The 19,328-nt window shown below is 36.9% G+C and overlaps 4 protein-coding genes across 4 annotated transcripts; 2 read left to right on the top strand and 2 right to left on the bottom strand.

The window, feature by feature from the left end:
- The first annotated feature begins 74 nt into the window (after window positions 1-74).
- LOC116297462 (sorting nexin-2) lies at window positions 75-7,592 on the top strand. Its single transcript, XM_031705685.2, has 15 exons — window positions 75-410; window positions 1,238-1,313; window positions 1,417-1,460; window positions 1,772-1,913; window positions 2,282-2,360; window positions 2,691-2,766; window positions 3,229-3,342; window positions 3,754-3,847; window positions 4,273-4,320; window positions 4,685-4,773; window positions 5,082-5,150; window positions 5,615-5,758; window positions 6,155-6,235; window positions 6,545-6,616; window positions 7,142-7,592. Exons 1-15 carry the CDS (start codon window positions 108-110, stop codon window positions 7,190-7,192), a joined length of 1,482 nt encoding a protein of 493 aa, XP_031561545.1. The 5' UTR covers window positions 75-107; the 3' UTR covers window positions 7,193-7,592.
- A 1,229-nt stretch (window positions 7,593-8,821) lies between these two features.
- Window positions 8,822-10,227, bottom strand: LOC116297469 (uncharacterized). The gene has a single exon (XM_031705691.1). It carries the CDS (start codon window positions 10,077-10,079, stop codon window positions 9,330-9,332), a length of 750 nt encoding a protein of 249 aa, XP_031561551.1. The 5' UTR covers window positions 10,080-10,227; the 3' UTR covers window positions 8,822-9,329.
- A 2,024-nt stretch (window positions 10,228-12,251) lies between these two features.
- On the top strand, window positions 12,252-13,699 carry LOC116297473 (uncharacterized). The gene has a single exon (XM_031705695.2). The coding sequence runs from the start codon at window positions 12,679-12,681 to the stop codon at window positions 13,465-13,467; it is 789 nt and encodes a 262-aa protein (XP_031561555.1). The 5' UTR covers window positions 12,252-12,678; the 3' UTR covers window positions 13,468-13,699.
- An 856-nt stretch (window positions 13,700-14,555) lies between these two features.
- On the bottom strand, window positions 14,556-19,056 carry LOC116297472 (uncharacterized). Its single transcript, XM_031705694.2, has 7 exons — window positions 18,922-19,056; window positions 17,868-18,776; window positions 17,368-17,665; window positions 16,583-16,728; window positions 15,998-16,184; window positions 15,285-15,414; window positions 14,556-15,023 (listed from the first exon to the last, which is right to left on the bottom strand). The coding sequence occupies exons 1-7, from the start codon at window positions 18,975-18,977 to the stop codon at window positions 14,854-14,856; spliced, it is 1,896 nt and encodes a 631-aa protein (XP_031561554.2). The 5' UTR covers window positions 18,978-19,056; the 3' UTR covers window positions 14,556-14,853.
- Window positions 19,057-19,328: the final 272 nt, after the last annotated feature.

Below are 19,328 nucleotides of genomic sequence, written 5' to 3'. Positions count from 1 at the left end.
CATTTTGTTTCGTCCCTTACCCCACCCCAGTAAGTTGAAAAGCTGCTTTCCATGAATCATATAACAGAACAGCTTGTGCACGTGACTTCGCGGTACCAGGAGTCAAGATGGCGGATAGTGAGGCTCCAGCTCTCTTTGACGATGAACCTTCTCCACAAGAGGAAACTCAAGAACCGTCACCTAATCCCTTTGGAGATACTACCGAGATATCTTTAGACTCTGATGACAAGGAAGAGAGTGAGCCTGCAAAGGTGGACGTAGAGAAAACGGAGGAAAAGCAAAGTGAAGAAGAGACTCCGGATGAGAAGTCAAAAGACGAACCTCAAGGAGCTGCCTCGGTCGATGTCACAAACTTATCCGAACCTGAAGAAGCTCCTAAGAAAGAAGATAAACCAAAGCCTAAGCCAGAGGTAAAATAGGCTCTGAAAAAATACTTAATTTTTTGCTCTTAAGCTTTGAATACTTCTCCGTTCTGGCGTTGTAGTTGTGCTATAACGTTACTCTATTGAGCTTAGATTTCAGTCATTAATCGCAAGCGAAACTCCAAAGAGTATCTCTATATTGCTTTTAGAAAATTGGTTTCTGTTTCTATACTTTTGTAGAAAGTGAAAACCTAGTATTTAGAGATTCTGTAGATTTAAAGTTTATAAATGTCTATCTCTTGAAAGAATGCAAGATCAAAAACTAGGGGAGGGGTACTACTCTTCCCAGTAGACCGTTACACCCCACGTTTTTTCAACCCATCCAGAGGAGCTTTTGAACCCGCCCACGGCTGAGAAAAATTGATTGCGTGATTGCATTTTGTGTACCACGTGATGAGCTTACCACGTGATCAAAATTTGTTGGCGTTGTCAAATTTTGATCATGTGGTACATCAAAAAGCTCATCACGTGGTACACGAAATGCGATCACACAATCAATTTTTCTCAGCCACAGGCGGGTTTAAAAGCTCCTCTGGATGGGTTGAAAAAACGTGGGGTGTAATGGTCTACTGGGAAGAGTAGTACCCCGTTGTAGGGTGTGTGTTTTTTCCAACCATTTGACAGCTAAGTCTATAAATATAAATCTTTTTAGATGTAAAATAATATTCTTATAAGTCCAAGCGACATTTTTTTGTTAACAAAGAAAACTAGATCAATCAAAAAGGTCTTGAAATCTGAGAGGCTGTATCGTGTATCCCACTATATATATTCATCTCATTATTTATTTTATTTTATTGCCATGTCTCAAAAATAAGGAAGAAGAAGAAGATGTTGAAGAGGAAACAGATACATTTGACTTGGAAATCAAAGTCATGGATCCAGAGAAAGTTGGTAAGTATCTAGGTGTTTTTATTTTTAGCAAAGTTAATAGTCTTTGTAATAAATTTTCAAAATTTAGTGCCAAGCATGTTTTAACTGTGTTTGATCTTTCTAGGTGATGGTATGAATGCATACATGGTCTACAGTGTAATAACTAATGTGAGTAAACACTGCTATTTGATATTATAAGATAACTGTTGTGATTCTTGCATTCTGATTGGTTGGGTTCACATGCTTTGTGACAGTATACTGCATGTATGCACACTTTCTGTTTTGCTTTTGTAACCAACCAAGATGACGTTGTGCATATTGTGCTTTTCCTAATGATTCTCTCCATTTCTGCCAATTTTGTGTGTTTTCTTTATAACTGCACATAATATGCACATGTGCATTTTTCCCCTTCATGATAAGCATAGGCTCTCGATGACAGTTTAAATGAGTATTTAAAAGTAATCACCATTTATTTCCAGACAAGTATGCCAGAATTCAAGAGTCCGACTACAACTGTAAAGAGAAGGTTCAGTGATTTTCTTGGTCTGCATGAGAGATTGTCAAGCAAGTACCTTCATCTTGGCCGAGTTGTCCCTCCAGCTCCAGAAAAATCTGTTCTTGGTGAGAAAATAAACCTGGATGTTAATTTTAAATTTTTCATTAGTTCATAAACGGCAGAGAGGAAGGGGCTGGCAAAATAAGTCTCAAGCCCCCTCAACACGCATACACATACATTCCATGAAATTTTCAATTCTTGGGGAGCATGTTACGTCCTAGCCGCCATGTTGGTTGACTATACAAAGCATTTTTCATCAAGCTTCTCTTGCTAGATCAACCAAGATGTCTTTATTATCGGTCCCCCACTTTTAGTCTTGTTCCTACTAGTCAACTTTAATTTGAAATCTAAGACTGCCAACCTCCAATGGTTGTAAGCAGTCTTTTAGTTATTCTTGTCTCTCATTTCTTTTGTTCTGTTTTTTGGTCATAAGGCATGGGTAAAGTCAAGTTTGGCAAGGAGGAAGAAAAATCTAAAGAATTTGTAGACAGGAGGAAAGCTCTTCTTGAAAGGTTAGGATAATATGAATAGGATTTGTGCTGTTCATTTAAAAGCCTTTGAAAAAGAATGCAATGTTTAATCCTTGAAGATTGCAGATGCAGTTGTAAGTTATTAGTCTAGAGAGAGATTATTCAATTAAATTAGCCACAAGTATGAAGAGGTACTGTAACTAGGAGGTACCAAAATATCAAATCACTGATTCAAACATTTGTAGCTTTTCTTGAAAACCCTTGGAATAATCAGTTAGTAGGAAACCTGCTCAAACAAGACATTTCTCTATCAAATGTCATAATTTACTCTTCACCTGCAAAATCATGAATGTTTTACAAAATTCTCTCTAGGTTTATGAACCGCATTGCAGCTCATCCGTCTCTTAGAGCAGATCCAGACTTTAGACAGTTTCTGGAAGCTGAAATGGTATAAAGTTTGACATCTTCCTATTATTATGACTAGAGAGCTAATCAGGGCAAAAAATAATGGCCGGTAAATGGATAATATTTAGTCAAAGTTGTCACTAACTTGTCCGTCCAAATGATTCTTAGGCTCACCCTCTTGACTGGTCACATTGACTGGTCACATTGACTGCCCTAAATAACTGGTTACAGTCTGATGTTACCAGTCATCATGTCTGGCCATTGAGTAGCCATTATTTTTGGCCCTCTGTTATTGAATTAGAGGTAAACAAACAGCACCCACTTGCACTGTTAATGATGTTAACAGTACAAGATACTGTTCTATATTATTTATGCACAGGTAATACAGTTAAAGTTTATTTTAAAAAATTCACTCGAAAATGTGGTACAAATATGCAATATTTTCCCCCACATGAAATCAGCGTTATGTTACTGTTCAGTTTTAATTATCAATATTATTTATTAGCTTCCAAGAGCAAAAGATACGGCTGCTCTGAGTGGTGGAGGAATAAAGCGCTTTGTAAAGTCTGTTGGGGATACTATGTTTAATCTTACTACAAAGATGTCTGAGTCTGATCAGGTACTGCATTGACTCTTTATCAGTTTTCACTTAGTATGTCCATCAGTCAGTTGGCCATTCAGTCATTCAGTCAATCTGTTAGTCAGTTCATTAGTCAGTCATCAGTCAGTTCATCAGTCAGCCCATCAGTCATTCAGTCAGTCAGTCAGTCAGTCTATCAATCAGTCTGTCAATCTGTCTGTCAGTCTGTTTGTCTGTCAGTCAGTTCATTAGTCAATCATCAGTCAGTCAGACAGTTAATCAGAAAGTCAATCAAGTGAGTTTGGTCAGCTTGTCAGTCAGTGACATCTGTCCATCTGTCTACCAGTATTCAGTCAGTCAGCTGGTCAGTCAAAAAGTCATATATAAACACTTAGATTAAGTTTATTACTGTAATAGTAATGTATATGAAACATGCTTATTTGTTAACAGTGGTTTGAAGAAAAACAAGCACAAATTGAGACCCTGGACCAACAGCTCAAGAAACTACATCACAATGTAGAACTACTTGTAATGAACAGAAAAGGTAAGGATTTGTATTTATAGTATATTTTTTATTATATTTTTTACAGTCATCATTCCTTGTATGGGGTTCTACCATGAATTTCCCTCCACATGCACTACCACTACCTATATTCACAATATACAACACTCAACTCACATGTTGATTTTTACGGTGAAAACCGGAGAACCCAGAGAAAAACCCTCATGGCAAGAGAGAGAACAACATGCCAGGGCCCGGTTGTATGAAGGGTGAATAAACGAACTCAACTCGCATAATTATAATCCAGTCTGAGTCAGGGCTTGAACCTGGACTTCAGCGGTGAGAGGTAAGTAGTAAACTGCTATGCCTCCAATGCCCTCCAATCAATATTATTGTGTTATGCATATTATTTGTTCTTGTGCTTATAAAAGGTAGTAAAATGATGTATTTCTCTGTTAAATTTCCAGAGCTAAGCACCACCACTGGTAGCTTTGCTAAAAGTGCTGCCATGTTAAGTAAGTATTGACTTGAATTTTCTTAATAGATCAGATCTGTTAACACATTATTATTATCCAGATACTATGCTTATCTCTTGAGTAAGAAACGAGAAAGTTTAGAGACATAAGTTTTGCCATCAAAAGTACAGTACAATGTTGTTAGATGCAATGGTACATAGTTATTATGCCAGACTCTTCACTCTTAGACTTTGTCAGTTAAATAATCACATGCTGTTACGCCCAACAGCATTTTAATTTTGACGGTGCAACCTATGTTTCTCGTTCTTTACTGAGGTAAAAAGTGTCGTACTTACAGACAGATTTATGGATCTTAAAGTCTATGGATTTTATTAATGAATATTTGGATATTATCATTTACTAGGTAATTCCGAGGAGCATACATCACTTTCTCGTGCACTGACACAATTAGCTGAAGTGGAGGAGAAAATTGAACAGCTACAATCCCAACAGGTATCACATTCAAGTTATTAGTTCCTCATCATCATATATATATAAAGGGTTATGAGCCTCAAAGAAAGGTTATTCAAATTAATTTTACACTGCTTTTATAGCGAATTTATTATCGAGTTTGAGAAGAAAGGAGAGTGCTGCATAAAGTGATGTCAGTAGATCTAATAACACTTTAATCAAGCTTAAATTAGCCACACAGGAAACCCATGTACATGCTAGTTGTCACTCCTTAAGAATCTTTTCCGATTTCCTTACTTTTTGAACTATTAAAATATAGGACTTATTGTTCGTTATTTTTTTAATTACAGGCAGAAACTGACTTTTTTGTGTTGTCTGAGCTGTTAAAGGATTACATTGGTCTTATACAGTCAGTGAAGGTATTTTATTATTATTTGTTATTATTAAACTATTACATGTAGATTTTATTTCTTGATTTAAATGGAATTCCTCTCAGGCTTGAAAATAATGGACGGACATGATGATCATTTTGGGCAGACATTGTCTGTTGAACAACTATTATAATGATAATAAAATAAATAAATAAATAATAATGGGATTATAAAGTGGATCCCACAGAGTGGCTCTTCTTCTACTGGATTCCAATTGGAATTTAGAAGTTGATTTTTATGGAGGGAGGAAAACTGGAGAACCCGGAAAACCCTCGAAGCACAGGAGAGAACCAACAAGCAACTCTACTCACATACGACACCGAGCTCAGTGGGACTCGAACCCGGTTGTATTGGTGAGAGGCTAGCGCTCTCACTGCTACGCCACCTGTGCTTCCCATTATTTTGAGCCCTGCCTCTATGAATTATAGTACTTATCTATCATGGTATTTTAGGCTTGTTTTCATGAACGTGTAAGATCCTACAGTAACTGGCAGAGTGCTCAGCAGACTTTGACGAAGAAAAGAGAAGCTTTAGTCAAGATAGAGTTGGCTGGGAAGAATGAGAAGTTACCTCAAGCACAAGAGGAGGTCAAAGAGGTGAGAAAAATATTCTTGAACTAAGATAAGTGTGCAGCCATGGAAAAAGGGCCTTCACTAAAATCCTGGTTAAAATCCTTGGGCTTATACCCTTTTTTTTGGTGGGCTTATAACCAGTAGAGGCTCATAACTGGACCAATAATGCTATTAACCAGAGGGGGGCTTATAACTGGAAGAATGTTTGTATTAATAGACTAGTGGGGTTATAAATTGGAGTGTTTATAACTAGAAAGATGATGCTATATACCAGAGTTGGGATTATAACAAGGGGGCTTAACTGGAAGAATGCTTATATTAGCAGACTAGTAGGCATATGACTGGTATTTCATGGTATACTACAGTTATTGACTTATCTAAGCTTATAACTAAATTTTGTTTCTAATTCGTCTGGTATAGTGGGAGCAGAAGGTAGAGAAAGGACAAGAGGACTTCGAAGAAATCTCAAAAACCATTCGCAAGGAAATGTCACGCTTTGAGGTACTGTATAACGAATGATTTTTTTTAATCACCTTCCCGCTATTCCCATTAATTCTCATAGTTTAACATATTCATTCCATTCTTATCCCCTGCTATTACCATTTACTAAACCCTCATTGCTTTTACTCCACTTTTGTTGACCTTTCCTATCCAATTCCCATTTATTGCCTTTCCTTTCCCCCACTACTACTAACTGGTATGCTCTCACCCACTTCCATCCACTCCATCCCAATTCCCATCCCAATTCCCATTTGTTTATCTTGTCATTTCAAAATAATGATTAAAATTTATATTCACATTATTGTGCAGACAAATCGTGTAAAGGACTTCCGTCAAGCCATCATTACATACCTTGAAGCCATGATGGAAACACAGCAACAGGTAGGAAAATATAAATACTGTATATATACCTTAGAATGCTTGGGAATTTAGCTTATTATTTGAATATATTTGTGAATGGGCTCAAGAAGAGGGTCAACTCACATCAACACATAACAGCTTACATACTAAACATTTTTTCAGACACTAAAACCAATTTCAGACAGAGTGTAATTTTCTGTGCATGTTCATCATTATGTACCCTGGGTTCCAGAAACTCTCTTGCTCCAGTGCTTCCTGGTCATAGGTTTCTTCGCTGCACCAAACTTACAGCCTAGAAGCACTGGAGCGAAAGAACCTCTGAAATCCATCATAATCTTGGAACGCCAATGGCAATAAAAATATCAGACAAGTTTCAATTCTGTCCGGACATTGTCTGATGACCAGCCATTATTTTTAACCCTGGAGAATAAAAATTAAATGAACGCAGACTAGTTGTAGGAAAAGATTCAAGTAGAAACAATGAATGAAACAGAAAGTGAATTGAAAAAATTAATTATATTTTTGTTCTTTTTTTTTTTTACCCAGCTTATCAAGCACTGGGAAGGATTTCTACCTGAAGCCAAAGCAATTGCATAAATCTTGATTTATTTTTATGTAACTCACTCACTAAATACAACATAAATGACAAGAACACTGAATCTCTGATTAGTATTTTTACTAAACTTACTGTAAGCATTGTTTTAATTTGCTAGACATTACAATGGAAGGGAAAATTTGAGCTAAAAAGAAAAATTGCTTAAGTAAAATGAAATTGATCCTAAAAACTTAGATTTGTACTTGCAGAAAATGCAGTATAGTACATAAGAGTTGTGATTGGATAGATGTAATGTGATTGACAGCTTCATCTGTGTTTGGTAACTATAGTAAAGGCATTGGAGGCTATTATCTTAGCATTAACTAAAAAAGAGACAACTATTTAGTATCGAGTCTCATTGTTAGATTTGAATTTAGCATTTGAATAAATAAAGTCTAAAAACATTTAAATTTGATTTGATAAAATATCATTTACTTTTGAATCAATCTCCATGAGGATTGTTTAGTCTCGATAGTTAGAGGATGCCCTGAAAGCATTTGATTCAAAGCATTTGCTCCAGAAATAACATTTTTTCTTTTTTTGAATTATGAAGATGAGGCTTCTGGGGCCATAATATACAAGACTCTATAAAACTACAATCTGGTATAATTTGAATTTTGGAATTCAATATTAAATTTATTACATGTTGATGTTGGTCAGTCCAGGTGGGTGTGGTCATTCTATATGACTTAGTGGAGGAATGGATGATGTTTCCCCCCATCTCCAGGGCTGTCAACCCCCAAGATATTCAAATCTGGAGAATTGATAGGGAAGGGACATGACGTCACAGCGCGTCAAAAAGCGCGCGAAAAGACGTCTTTCGCTTTGTAACATTTGATGTGATTGGTTTATTTCTGACCAATCAGATTATCGCTTATATTACAATGGCCTGCTTGCAAGAACAGTTCATGAGGAACGTTTTGATTTTGTTAGCGATATAAAATAACACAAACAACATGAAATAATTGGAATTTTATGGTTGTGAAAGTCTAGACTCACAAGACAAGAAATGGTCAGCTTCGGGGATTATCCGGGAGATTTGATACTCTAATCTGGAGACCGGGAGACACGGTCCAAAATCTGGAGACTCCCGGTTTATCCGGGAGAGTTGACAGCCCTGCATCTCATCTCTTCTCCCCAAGTCTATCATTAGCCTTCTCTCTACCTTGGACTCCAAAGGGTCTTATCTTTGTGATCATAGGTTTTGTTATATCATTAAAAAACCCTTGTCTAGTATAGGCCCTGTACGCCTTAGGGATTGAAGAAAGGCACCTCCACCTCTCTGGTTGGACTGCTCCAAGAAAAGGGGTGGAGTGACAGGAATCTTGGTTTATGTCACGCAATCTTAAATACGTCATGCATGGTAAAATCTCCAACTGATAAGATAATCCAGGGTCAAATCACTCAGATTAATAAACCCATTAATTAAGGGTATTTTGTTTATCATTATCTAGGAATTTAATAAAAATGCTTACCATCTCCACTGGTAATTTCGAACCTAGTCTCCCTCGCATCCGTTTTTCGTGTCGGTCGTCACTAAAAACGGATGCGAGGGAGACTATTTCGAATCACAATATATTTGTTTTGAATACTCTTGTAAATTGAACGTGACATCGCTCGTCGCGCAATACTTCCAGATGTCTTAGCACATTTTATTTATAGCTCTCATTTGCTAAAGCAATTAACAAACTCAGTGTATTTTAACCTGCGAAAATTTGTTCCGTATTCCTTCGACTGAGAAATATATATATATATCAAAAGAAGACGACGCGATCAAAAAACTATAGCGATATCCTGTTGATTGTTTTCGTTTCCACTCCGTTAACACAGGAATGCCCGCTATGATTAGTACAAAAAAACTAGAGATGTACAATAAAATATTGCAATTCTGTTTCGTTTTCGATTAAGTTATCTTTCACGATATCACAAAACGGAATCTACGAGAATTAAACCGTATAAACAAAATTGGAGTTATTTACTTATATTTTATAGATACAGACATTCATTTAGTGCAACACAGACAATTGTGTAGTGCTAAATAATTCATCTCGATAAAGCTCGATGATTTTGACATTTTTTAATGATTAGATCAAAAATTATATATATTCGACTTCCCTAGCTCTTCTGCTGAAGTTGACTTTAATATTCATCATCTTCTTCAAAGTCAAACGACTTGATCTTTTCTCTCGCGTTTTTTATGACATCTTGGCGTATTTCCCAGTACGATGGACAAGAACTCCCATACATCTCAAGGCGAACATGTCCAGAAGAAGTAACTAAAACAAGCGCGAAAAATTCTTCGATCAAACTCGTATACTCCACGTAATATCTAAACATAGTTTGTCGTGTTTCGGTATCAGAAACGAGGAAAAAGAAAAGTTTGAGTACATTTTCGTCGTCTTCATTTACCATCATAGGCTCGAAGTACTGACCTCCGGATAAAACAAAACGACTAAACGTCGTCACCTCGCGAACAAACGCAGTAATCTGAACGGCATCCACTAACTCGTTTCCAAGTGATGATTTTAGCCTCAAAATTGCGTTCACGATATCTTCCGCTTCAGAGTAACGTTTATCTCTTACGAGATAACCCATTTCGACTGTGGCAAAGTTTAATAGTTCGTGTATTTTTGTTCGTAATTCAGCGAGACTGCTCATATCTTGCACATCGACATAAATATTTCTCCATGTTAGAGCGTGCTGTAATCTTAACAGTAACTTTTCAAGCCCATAATCAGCATTTTTCTCACGGTTCTCTGTCGTTGTGACCCGATTGTCATTAAAATCATCTCGTCCTCGGGCCGAGCTGCTTTCATCCAACAATGGAGCGTACGCTTCGGAATCCAAGCACACATCCGTGTCCTCCATTTTCGATTTAAAACAACCCATGACTTTCTTTAGTTACCTGTTCATCTAAGCCCGATTTGGAGTTTCTTTTTGCGGAACTTGACAGTTCATTTAAAGCCAGCTTGCGGTTCACTAAAGCATGACAGTATTTGACAGTTCGATCATGCAGTGTGTGAAAATCATTCATAGGTGAGAGTGCGCATAAGAATGAATGCGTGACATTTCGAGTTAACAGTTTTCTTTGTGTTTTATAATTTGATACCTCTCGTTTACTGACACGTAAATTATTGTCAGTGTTCTCTTAGGGTAAGGTGGCAGTAAACCCTAGATAGACGGGATCAACAAAAACACCCAAGCACAAAATAAATATATTGAGTGATTTCTTCGATTGACTCAGGAATTACAAAGTGAGATGTGTTATTCAAGACAGTTAAATGGATTTTTAGAAACTGGCGAAAGTGTTCTTGCAGTTTATTGGCTTCCCTAACGCGTGTAAGCAGCAGTTTAATAGCTTCTATTCCCTTTCGTAGCAGAGCAAATGGTGTTAGCCTTTAGAATAGTCATTGTATTCATATCTCATACTCGTCTTTACCCCTTTATAGTACACTCAACAAAATTACTCGACTCTGATTGGTCGAGAGGAGTACAATTATAGCGTTAATTGTACTCCGTAGGAGCACCGAATTAAGTCGCTATGGCAACACGGCCAAAACAATGTCAAAACAATTATTTTCTATCATTTTGTACTTAAAAAACATAAATAAAATTTTAAAGCCGTAAGTACTAATCTTTTTTATGCATTTCAGTTGCGCGATGGACTGAATAGACAAAGATGAACGGCGTCGCTTCGAATTTTTTACTGAAATTTTGTTGAGTGAATTATAAACGAAAAATCGCACGATCTTCTAGATCGTGCGATTTTCTATACAAATGGTATCTAGAGTGCCCACAATCAAAATTAATTTTGCCCCAAATAGAAGTATAAAATAGTGCAATGTGTATTGATTAACACTACTGTTTAGTACTGTTTAGTTATATAATAATCATCATTACCAGTTATCAGGCACTAGTGTTATAGCCTCCCCCCCCCCCCCCTAATTATATACCATTGTAATTTCATTTTAGATTAGATTTCGAAGGCCAATTGAAAATTATTTCCGATAAATTGCCTACCTTCAGTAATTAAGTTTAATATTATTATTATTATTATTATCATTATTATTGTTATCATTATCATTAATTTAATAAGAATATTTATAAGTTTTTTTAATGGATTATTACTTTCAAAAAATTATTACTATTATCCATGATTATTGTTATTATATTTAATTATTATATTCATCATTATAATAATATTATTATTATTATTATCATCATCATCATCACCATCATACGTTATTATTGCTTGCTATTAATCACATGACTTTTTGGAGTTGACTGGGGGGCAAACAAGCGGTTGACTGGGGGGCAACTAGCGGATGCTAAGTCAAAACATATCAAAATAAGTCCTCAATCTATTGTATTTGACTATTTTCACGACATCAAACCAGAAAACAAGAGATCAAAACAACCTCCAGGATTCTACAAGCCATCAAAAAAGGGCTATTACCGGAAGTGACGTCTATTGATAGCAACCTATTGCCACCACTATTCTTATCATCATCTCCACACACCAACATTATCATTGACCATTATTACGCGCCGTTATCACAACACGATCAATATTCATCAATATTCATATAATCTTTATTTTATTTTATTTTATTCACTATTTAACAGGAACATCTGATTTAACACAGGCTAATTTAAATAGAGTCCTGTATGAAATAATAAAGGAAATTAATCCATGGGCATCTATCATTTTAAAACAACACCAGTCGTTTCTAATTTAAATCAATGCAGGAACCATTTTACGTTATATATTTGAACAAAACCTCTTATCTTTGAATAATCAGTAGCCGCTGTTATTATAATTGCTAAAAGCCTGTCATCTCAAATAAAGAGCAATCAAAGTTTTCTCCTAAATTCTAAGACGTTGTTGATCTTACAATCATTAGAAAGTAAACCAAAAATAAGGTTTTGCAACTACAGTAGTTCTCTAAAAATGTTCTTTGCAGGCGTACATTTTCTTTTGTTAGGTTGGACGTTTTTTTTTTTTGTAGTTAATTGTAGCAAATAAATATATTGGAAGCCAAGCTGCGTACGCAGAGGAAGAGAGCCGCAATTTTTTTTATCGTTAATGATTTTTGAAAAATCGTCTTTGCAGACAAACGGCAAACTTTCGCGTCGGATCCGCCAGAAGATCTTACTAGACATGATTGAAAAAGGCGTTTCTAATTCAATAACTTTAAGGCCCAACGACGACGTGGAAAGGCCAATCGACAGGAAATGACGGCCATACTTTATTGACAGAATATTGTCACCTACAGTAACTGACGAAGATAATCAGCCGTTGTTTACTAGACGCTTTTCATTAGCTGAAAAAATTAAGCCACCATCTAATCAGAGTCTGACGTTCAAAGCTCTGACTGGACCAAAGAAAATTAGCGGGAAAAATTCGTGTACTGGGCTTTGATTTACTGCCTTTGTGATTGGAGAATTCCTTATTTAAGATTGTGAAACTAATATATAGTTTTCATGAATGGTTTGGAAAGCCATGGGCCATGGAGTGACTAAGCATTCGAAGCCCACGATGAAAGATGGTTTACAATTTCACGACCTTTCCCAACAGAATTCAGAGGTTGTTCCTAATATGATCGAGGAGTGTCAGGACCACACTCGAGAAAGAGAACAAAACATTTTGTTACAAATCAGAAATGCTGTTTGTTGGCCAGAAAAGTTTGATTCTAAACATATAGGAGAGTTAAAGGATTTAATACGACAGTTATTCGAAACTGCAACTCGCGAAATGACTGCCCTGGCGACAGAAAAGAAGTACTCTCAGGTAGAAGAAATCGTACAAGCGATAATAAAGCTTGCTTCACAATGGGGTGAAGAGTTTTTGGCCTCTCTGGATCTTGACTCATTTATCAGAGAAGTGATTACAATTGAAGTGAAGGGAATAGAATATACTATTAACGTAGGGGAGTATTTTAAGGCTCGACCATTTTACTCGAGAGATAATCGTCTGGTAATATTTTATTTTTTCCTTGTCAGCGAGTCAATATCAAAGAACAAGATCATGTCATATTATCTCGAGTGTAGTAATATAATTCAACGTTTTTTTGTGCTGGGATTGAGCGTTTCTGGTTCACATTTGAGGGTTTGTAGTTTTGATCGTTGTTGCCCCAGCTATTGGGTTGTCAGAGAAGCTGTACTACAAGACATGAAGGTTAGAATCAACGCAAGTTTACATGTGAAACGAGAAACGACAAGTCAACAAGATGAACGAGAACTATATGAGGACTTGCGTGAAGGGATAATAGTATAAAGGATGAATTAAAGTCACAGACAAAAGAAATAATTCAATATAAGTGAAAAATTGATCTCATTTCCTGCCATTTTGTTTTCAAAATATTATAATTATCGGGAAAAAGAAGTGATTGATTTGTCTGCTTCTAAACACATCAACACTTTTGTATTTCATTTTCTAAATTTGATTCTGAATTTAATAAATCAAAACAAAAAGACAAGTGGAATGAAGTACAAAAAACTAGCTTTTTCTGGGTTTTATCATTTTATAAATCAGTAAAAACTTACGAATTAAATTATAACTTAATATTCATAGATATCCAAAGTATCAAAATGATAACTAAATACTGAACTCGGTTAAAAATACTACAATCAGAAAACTTGGCAGAATACGTAGAACTGTGCATTTGTTTAAATATCCTAAAACAATTATTCAAATTTTGACAAATGTTTTGTTGCCAAAGGCGTAACCATGGGGACTCATAAGGAGTATCAATGAAAGGTTAATATTATCAATAACAACCTTTAAACTATAGTATGAATGGAAGGGTAAAGCACCACCAACACTTGAATGGCTTCCCAACTCATTCTGATTGGACGGTTTTCAAACGGCTTACGTAATCAAGCAACAGGATTGGATAGGTATATTTCCAGTTGATGGTTATCGATTGGTTGAGTTGCAGAAGCCATTCAGAAGTGTCATCTGCTTGTTTTGAGATAGCGTACATGGTGCATTGTGGTCTAGCTTGGGTATCTTTTGTTCATTATGCCTTATACGGTGTTGATTGTACCCCAAATAGACCATAATGCACTAAGGCCTGTACGAGGTAGCGATGTTGGCCATTCGTGCGAAAACTGCTTTGCTTTCTGAGGAAACAAAACAAATGTGACAGCGCGACAAAATGCAAGCTAAAAATTCTAAAAACTGACATATTACTACAAAATCTTGAGCATATTATTTTCTCTCTAGCCTTGTTTTTAAATTCTTCATTTAAGATGTACGAGTATTTACATAAGAATCCTTCAAAAAAATGAATTCTCTTTCTCACTAAAAGTTTGCGCAAGTTTAAGCCTATAAATGCTATCCTATTTTAATATGAAATGGTTTAAGAAACTTAATAAAAATTAAAATCCTAAATTTACTTTAACATATTTTATTCTATTCCTTTAACGAAATTTACTTTAAGGCTGTAAAAGTAAAAACCAAAGCATGGTTCCGACTACATACTGAATACAAGAAGAGGAAGTAAGAAGGCAGACATGGAGCAGAATTGTATGGATGCATGTGATACACTTACAGTTGCCAAGATGTGTCATATACGCGTTATCTAAATTGGTCCAAGCTAAGTGTTTTTGATAACCGTACCGTAACTACGCCATACATACACTAGCAGGATCTGCTCTGCTAAGACCTTCGTAGATCCTCACGCCGCATTTGTCTCTCCCCCTCGTTCAAGAATATCTGGAGTGCTCTTTTAAGTAGGGAGACACCCATTTGACGTTTCTTTTGGAGGCTCCACGCCTTTGCTCGCCCATAGTAATCACATCTCTTTTGATTTGTTAGACGGGCAAGACCTGCGTACAGAGTGAAACACATCGATCACCATCAGTTAAAGAGACTAGTCAAAGTTTTGTTATTGAAGACAATCACAAGTTCTTTGCTTGGATGAATGTGAGCACCAAAGGATACAATTTGCACTGACCTCTTTCCGTGAGAACTAAAAACACAAAGTGGTCGCCATGATGGATGATATAACAAAGCAAATCAAGACCAAATCTTTTGTTCAAGTCAACCAACATGGCGGCTGTAACGTTACATGCTCCAGCCATACTTACCCAAAGCCTCCACGAGACAGGCCTCTCTTGTATAAGCCTCCACCGGGATTACACCTTGAAAACAATGAAGAGACACGACACCGAGCCCTGCTGACCAAATGTCACGGATCTGCTGCAGCTTACGATTTGCCTGATGGAATTAAAGCATGGGTGATACAGTGAGATATACAATGAAGCAATAAAGCAAATAGCATTTTGTAGTCATGCATGGTACGAGGGTTCAATTGTCCAGGGTTCAATTCCCAGTCGCCCCACGTGAGCATGTTCTTATATGATTTCCGAGCCCATCCCACACGGCTTACCGCCTCATCTATCATGACCTGAGTTAGTTGGTTCTCTTTCTGACTCCGAGGGTTTTTCACCCCTTCTCTCAAACCTAATCTAGCTAATTCAAACTGGCAATGTACTGTATTAGCGTCTGCAAGAGACACCTTCACATCACTTCCGTACTCGAGGTGGTGACTAGCGATGAACTTAATGTTTATTTTAAACGGATAGCTCACTTTACCGAGTCAGAGACTCATGACTAAAGCGTTCGACGCCGGACGGAATTGAATTTGAAAAATTGATTTTGCGGAAGTCCAAAGCTAAAGAACCAGGAGAAAAATCCTTGACGCACAGCAGAGAACCAACAAGCAACTCTATTCACATATGAGGGCAGAACTGAGGATAACCATGTCATTTGCTAGGCGCAGCGTGCTTTTCAAACTAACCTTGTTCAAGTTGACAGCTTCGTGCAAGTGTGCGTAAGGCCTGGAGCGTTTTCCTTTCCCAACATAAAAAATCGCTGCCACAAACGTATGAAAGATGTCCTCGTATGCCATCTTTTTGCTTCTGACAGGGAGGTTCTGAGTAACACGAGGATCGAGCAGCAGATAGTTGAACGAGGATTTCTCGGTTCTGTAGCAAAGAAATGGTGAGAAATAACGATTTGCGTGCTTTTCGGATGTTTTAGTTTGACAGATAGCAGGTATTCGATGAACTGGTAAGTTCCGTGCCATGTCACGACCATGGAGGTGCCGCACGCTAACAACATGATAGGATGAGCACTTAATTAATCTATCACATGCTGTGATTGGCCCAACAAATGCTCCCAATAAAGTACTGTTACCGTGCTTTGTCCAAGGAAATCTGCATTGAACATTGATTTGGCAAATATGGGTCTTAAGCAGACACAGTGGAGAGTGAAGGACCATTGATGGTCTATGCTCTGTAGGGGGCCAAGGACCTAATTAAGTAAGTAAGTATGACGACACAGTGAATGTATTCTATTTTTGGTGTCTCATTGTCTTTCTTACCCTTCTCTCCACTTGCTTCTCAAATCATTCTTAGTGAAGTCAACACACATTGAGTCTTCAACTCGATCCATTTCAAGGGAGAGTAACCTACCCTCGATAACTGCCCTTACTTCAGGGAGATATTCCTTCAACCTGTCAGAGGGCTGCTGTAGACAGAAACCACAAGATTTAATCCTTGTCATGATTATTAAGCAAACTTCCTGCATGAGGTTAAGGGACTTATCAGATTAAAACAATTGTTAGCAAATTTTGGAACAATGATGAATTGAATTTTGAGGGACACCATGCATCAATAGTTGAATTTAGTGACACTATAAACATTTGAAACCATATAGCTAAATTCCCATTCACAAGCATACTCCAAGTTTTGTGTCATACCTTGTTTCTGCAAGCATGAGAACCAAAATAACCTTTCCATTTTTAAACCACTTTGAAGCCCACCAATCAACAGTTGAATTCAGTGAAAAAATTACTATCTTTGAAACAACTGCTAAATCCCAATTGTCCCCTTCACAGTTCCCTGCGCCATCTTGAAAGGTAGCCAGGCTTTGCATTGCAGAGAGACAAACAATGAGGTTGCAATGATAGGGACCTGTGAATGATTGTCCAAGGTGTTAAAAAAAGGTCTCTATCATTGCAAGCTCACCGGTTGTCTCGCTTCAATGCAAAGGGTGGGCTACCTTTCAAGATGGCGCAGGGAACTGTGAAAGGGACTATTCACAGACATACTCCTCAAATCTTGTGTCATACCAATTTATTTTTTGAATCATTAAAACTAAACAAACCTTTCCATCTGTCAAACCACTCTGAATTCTTGCTAGTCTTCTTACATACAACATCCTAGTGTCAGTTCTGATAGGACCTGGATTGTCACCAAGTTTCAACAACTCTTCCTTCAGCTGATGACATTCCATTTTAAGCAATGACTCAGGAATGATAAAAGATACATCTGATTCATCAGAGGATGGTGGTATCTCTAGAATACTGTACTCTTTCCAGTCATACAGAACTGTGCCATCTGATAATGTGCTATTCATGCTATTGTTAATGATGATGTTACTTGAGGTGCTGTCAAGATTTTCACTTGTTGGAGAAAATAACACTGAATGAGCTAATGGGGCTTTCATGAAGGGTTGGGGATTGAAGAAAGCTTTAGTAACTGAGCAAAATTCTCCAGCTTAAACTACCATTAATAGCTTAGTAATTAGTCAAATGTTCACTAACTTGTTCTCTCCAAGGAGAATCTCATATACTGAAACAAATAAACAATGAGGAAACTTTTTACCTGGTACTTTTGATGTCCAAGCTATTGATGCCATCAATGATGGTGTCATCAAGGGCCATTTGATTTTGTGCCGCAGTCCATGGATGAAGTTTTGGAAAAGTGATAACTGTATCGTCTAATGCAGTCGCAAATGCCATGCTAATGTCACTTTCGTTAGCAGTATGAAAACTACTTGAACTTCTGGCTGACATCAAGCTGTCAAAACTTGATTCATCCTCAGTCATAAGATCTCTTACATCAACGTAATGTCTTCTGTATGGATTTGTTAGTGAAGGAATATCTTTTGAGCCCCTTGCAGCTTGTCTGGGATTTTTCATAACATCATGTGTAAAGTCATCAAAAAACAAGGAGTCATTACTCTTGTCAGTCTGATCTAAAGACACTGCGCTTGTTTCTTCTTCACTCAACAGATCTCTTTCATTCATATAATAATATCCACTTGGATTTAAGACAAATCTGGCTTTGTTCTGGTTTTCAGATTCTTTTAAATCTTGTCTATTATTTAGAGTGCACCTGATTGAATCTGGTTTAGATTTAATTTTAGTATAAGCACACTTTTTATCACGTGCAAGATCAGTTAACAGCTTTACACAATGTTTTGCTTGACATTCAGTACATTCATTCGCATAGTCCAAAGGACTCTTCCCATCGGCATCTCTAACTTCAACGTTACCACCATATTCAACCAAGGTACTCAAATTATCAACAATACCCCAAATTGCTGCAACATGGACAGGTGTGATGCCATCACAAGATAATACGTTAGGGGAGGCCCCATTTTCTAAACAGTCTATCAGCAGCTGATTTGCTTCGTCTCCAGAAATCCCGCTTAAGAAGTGAATAACAGCTATGCCATCTTCTAATAGTTTATCTATTTGAGCTCCAGTCCTAAGCAAGGACCTTGCTTTTCTAAGTGAAAAGAATAGGAGCATAAAATTAGAAAAAAAGAGATAAATAGTAGTAGTGAGGACATTTTTTGATCAAAGCACATGTATGTCGATCGATATCATAAACTGATATGCTGTTTGTTGTTCGCTCAATATATTTAGCTTACCTATAATCTTTATCCTCGATCGCCTCCAAAAGCCTTTGTTCAAGGTTCCCTGACATTCATCTAAAGTTAAAAGCATAAAACTACTAAAAATGAGGGGTATAAGAAGGGAGATAAAATGGATAAAAACATGCTTTCGGAATCAAAACATTCGAATTTTTATTTGGAAATTCGCGGGGTTGTTCGAGGTAACCTCGCCGCGCTTACACAGGAAACCCACGAAAAGCCAGAAAATAATACTACAGAAGACGTCACTACAGAAAGAAAATCCTTAAAACATTAATATTGATACAGAAGTAAAGAATGATATCGAATTTTTAAGAAAGTCTCAAAAAATAACGTTTTTTAAGAGAATTTTTATGTTAAAAATCTAACAAACAAATGCTTTGAGCTTCTCGCTATGGGCTACT

This window comes from Actinia tenebrosa, unplaced genomic scaffold (assembly GCF_029948245.1).
Source record: "Actinia tenebrosa isolate PJP-AT-01 unplaced genomic scaffold, QUT_ActTen_1.0 PGA_scaffold0__85_contigs__length_37466705, whole genome shotgun sequence".
NCBI classification, from domain to species: domain Eukaryota; kingdom Metazoa; phylum Cnidaria; class Anthozoa; order Actiniaria; family Actiniidae; genus Actinia; species Actinia tenebrosa.
This window is presented reverse-complemented; position numbering and strand designations above follow the sequence as displayed.

Bases quoted from the DNA above. Each gene is read 5' to 3' on its own strand.
- LOC116297462 (XM_031705685.2), top strand. From the start codon at position 108: ATGGCGGATAGTGAGGCTCCAGCTCTCTTTGACGATGAACCTTCTCCA. The intron at 4,774-5,081 runs GTATCACATTCA...TTTTAATTACAG, and splicing joins AACAGCTACAATCCCAACAG to GCAGAAACTGACTTTTTTGT. The intron at 6,617-7,141 runs GTAGGAAAATAT...TTTTTTACCCAG, and splicing joins TGATGGAAACACAGCAACAG to CTTATCAAGCACTGGGAAGG.
- LOC116297472 (XM_031705694.2), bottom strand. From the start codon at position 18,977: ATGTCAGGGAACCTTGAACAAAGGCTTTTGGAGGCGATCGAGGATAAA. The intron at 17,666-17,867 runs GTAAAAAGTTTC...TTCTCCAACAAG, and splicing joins TTGGACATCAAAAGTACCAG to TGAAAATCTTGACAGCACCT. The intron at 15,024-15,284 runs GTAAGTATGGCT...CTCTGTACGCAG, and splicing joins CTGTCTCGTGGAGGCTTTGG to GTCTTGCCCGTCTAACAAAT.
- LOC116297473 (XM_031705695.2), top strand. From the start codon at position 12,679: ATGGTTTGGAAAGCCATGGGCCATGGAGTGACTAAGCATTCGAAGCCC.
- LOC116297469 (XM_031705691.1), bottom strand. From the start codon at position 10,079: ATGGGTTGTTTTAAATCGAAAATGGAGGACACGGATGTGTGCTTGGAT.